Source organism: Monoraphidium neglectum, assembly GCF_000611645.1.
Source record: "Monoraphidium neglectum strain SAG 48.87 unplaced genomic scaffold scaffold02849, whole genome shotgun sequence".
Classification (NCBI taxonomy): Eukaryota; Viridiplantae; Chlorophyta; class Chlorophyceae; order Sphaeropleales; family Selenastraceae; genus Monoraphidium; species Monoraphidium neglectum.
In genome coordinates, this window is record NW_014010779.1 from 1,780 (window position 1) to 4,533 (window position 2,754).

Genomic DNA, 2,754 nt, shown 5'->3' on the forward strand with positions numbered 1-2,754 from the left:
GCAACACCGCATTCAAGCTGGGGTGCCCAACTGTGGGTGTGACCTCCGACCAGATACCGTACCGCAGCCAGCACCATAGCTTCTGTTATTGTTTTGTCTGAGCTTAGTCCTTCACGTCGCGCGAAGGAGTCGGCGCCATTGTTCTGAAGGCGACGCCACGGTCCGCTCCTTCAGCGGCTCGAATCGCAGAGCGCCGCTGCCTGCTTGCAAGCAGCTGCAGCAGCCGTTGCACAGGTATTGGTATAACAAAGCGCCTCGCCGCAGCGATGGAACCCACAGCGATCGTGGATCACGAGGCAGTCGCAGGTCGCGGCGCGTTGCCGTCCTCGCTGCCACCTGAGGTCGCCACGCTGGTGGACCAGCTCGGGCTGTCGCCCCACCCAGAAGGCGGCTTCTACAAGGAGACCTTCCGGGACGCCAGAGCCGTCGCCGACGGCCGCGCGGCATCAACCGCCATCCTGTACCTGCTGCCGCGCGGCGCCAAGTCGAAGCTGCACCGGCTGGATGCGAGCGAGTGCTGGCACTCGTACCTGGGTGGGTGAAGCAGCCGCTGCTGCTCTGGTTGTTATGCGGGCCGGCAGGTTAGTGCTGCCTGCGGCATGGCTCCATCCACAGCCGCAAAGCACCCTTCCTTCCTTGCACCATTTGTGATCGAGTGCATACAGTATATGCTTGAATGTTCACATGTACGTGCACGTATCAGTATACCTTAGCACAAAGACATGCGTGCATACATGCATAAATGCGTGTGCATTTGCGCGCAGTCCTTCACATGCGCACACACACAACACACACACACACACACGCACGCACGCACGCACGCACGTGTGCGTGCATGCACGCACACACACTCTCGTCGTCTTTGATTAGGCGGCCCCATCACCATTGTGGAGCTCAACCCAACTGACAGCATTGGCAGCAACGCTCGCGGCACCCGCACCACAACCCTGGGCCGCGACCTGGCAGCCGGCCAGAAGCTGCAGCACGTGGTGCCGCCTGGCACCTGGTTTGGTGCGGCGCCGTGCGAGGGCACCGAGTACGCCCTTGTCGGCTGCACAGTGGCACCAGGTGAGCTTTTTTCACTGCTCGGGCCTGAAAAAGGGTTACCACTGCTGGAGGACAAGGCTGGTGTGCAAGTCTCAAATTCATCCGGAGAATGTGAGGCAATTTTAAACGTCCGCTACAACGCCGACAGTACTGCGCCGCGCTGCACCCTCTGCTGGCCCCCGTTCGCGCAGGCTTTGAATTCAGCACGTTTGAGATGGGGGACGAGGGCGCGCTGCTTTCCGAGTTCCCAGATGCAGCGCCCTGGATCGAAAAGCTCATGGCTGACTAGAGGCGTTCCACCAGGGCTGTGCAGTTGTGAAGAGGTCCCCAGCTTAGACACATGCACGTGGCCAAGTTTTTGAGGATTCTGTATGCCTCAATTTTGAAGCGGCGGTGGCGTGGCCATCAACACACTGCCGAGCTTGCTTGGGAGGGAGCAAGGCATGCTGCATGCAGTCCCAAGTTGAACATTGCTGCGGGAGGCGAGTTGATCAGTCAGGGAGTACGAGGTGGGGGGACGCACGTGGCTGCGCCGCCTTGCCCCAGTGGGTGACAGCAGGTCCCTTTTACCCCTTGCATCATCGAGACACCTTCGCTCGCAGCTGGCAGCAGCTTTCGAAAAAGTTTGTGTCTGTGGCCCGCACCCCTCCAGTTTTGTCGGCCACAATGCGGCACCAGGCAGTTACCATGCTGGTAGCTTCGCATCGCGTTGTCTCCGAGCAGCTGTTGTCAATACGCCTGTGCAGGTGAAACAAGCAACGCAAGCCCTTCCTCCTGATCAAGCTCTTGCTTGATCCGGATTTCTCAGAGTCAATCAAATCAGCGAACTCAAGCCACCAGGTGGACCTCAAGCTGCCGGGCCGCAGGCCCATCTGCTGCCACAGCAGCTCAGGGACATGCAAGGTTTGCTGTCTCCCAGTCTCAGCAAACCACAGAATAAGCACCAGCCGCTGCAGGGAGGCTGTGAGAAGGAGGCGCGTCTTGGCGGGCAAAGTAGGCGGTGCATAGCATGACCCGAGGGAGCCTGGCTCCTTGCAGCGGCAGCCTGGGACAAGCATGGTTCATTTTGTTTTTTGCGTGTTTTGTGTGTCGCTCGTGACTGTGGGGCGACCTGATCGGATTATGTTGCAAAGGGAGGCACTGACTCATAGGGTCATGAGCAAAGCGAGATGAGCAGGCTGGCAGACCACGCAGTACTGTAGGCACAACTGCCCCTGGATGGATTCTCCTGAGCTAGGCGTGCGATACGCAGCCAGGGCACCGTCAATGCACTCCTGCTTTCAGCCTTTTCGTATTTGTCCATCGGATATAAACCTCTGCTTTGCATGGGCATGCTTTCAGATCGATCCCTGCGTGCGGTGTCGTTTATACCACTTCAACGCAATTATTAGATTATCTGCGCGTCAATGCAGCAAAGTGCTCTTGTCCGCGGGCGTTCACGCGCGCCGTGGCAGCGGACGCCATGGTCACATCACCAACAGTGCCGCCGCCCAGCGCACAGGTGCGTGCTGCATGCGGCATGGTGTTGGAGGTGTGGCTTTTGCCTCACTGAAACCTCACAGCTGCATCTCAATCACCGCCAATAATATGCAACGGCAGGGCAGCGTCGGTTCTCATGCCCGACAGCGAAGGCAGTGTCACTTTCGGCATTGTCAAGGGCGGTGAATGGAGCAGCAATAATCAAAGCAGCCGCAACAGCAGCAGCAG

At 58.8% G+C, this 2,754-nt stretch overlaps 1 protein-coding gene across 1 annotated transcript; it reads left to right on the forward strand.

Annotated features, from left to right (window-relative positions):
* Positions 1-266: 266 nt before the first annotated feature.
* On the forward strand, positions 267-1,336 carry MNEG_11657 (hypothetical protein; the record flags this gene model as incomplete). Its single annotated transcript, XM_014039871.1, has 3 exons — positions 267-534; positions 871-1,068; positions 1,239-1,336. 3 exons carry the CDS (start codon positions 267-269, stop codon positions 1,334-1,336), a joined length of 564 nt encoding a protein of 187 aa, XP_013895325.1.
* Positions 1,337-2,754: the final 1,418 nt, after the last annotated feature.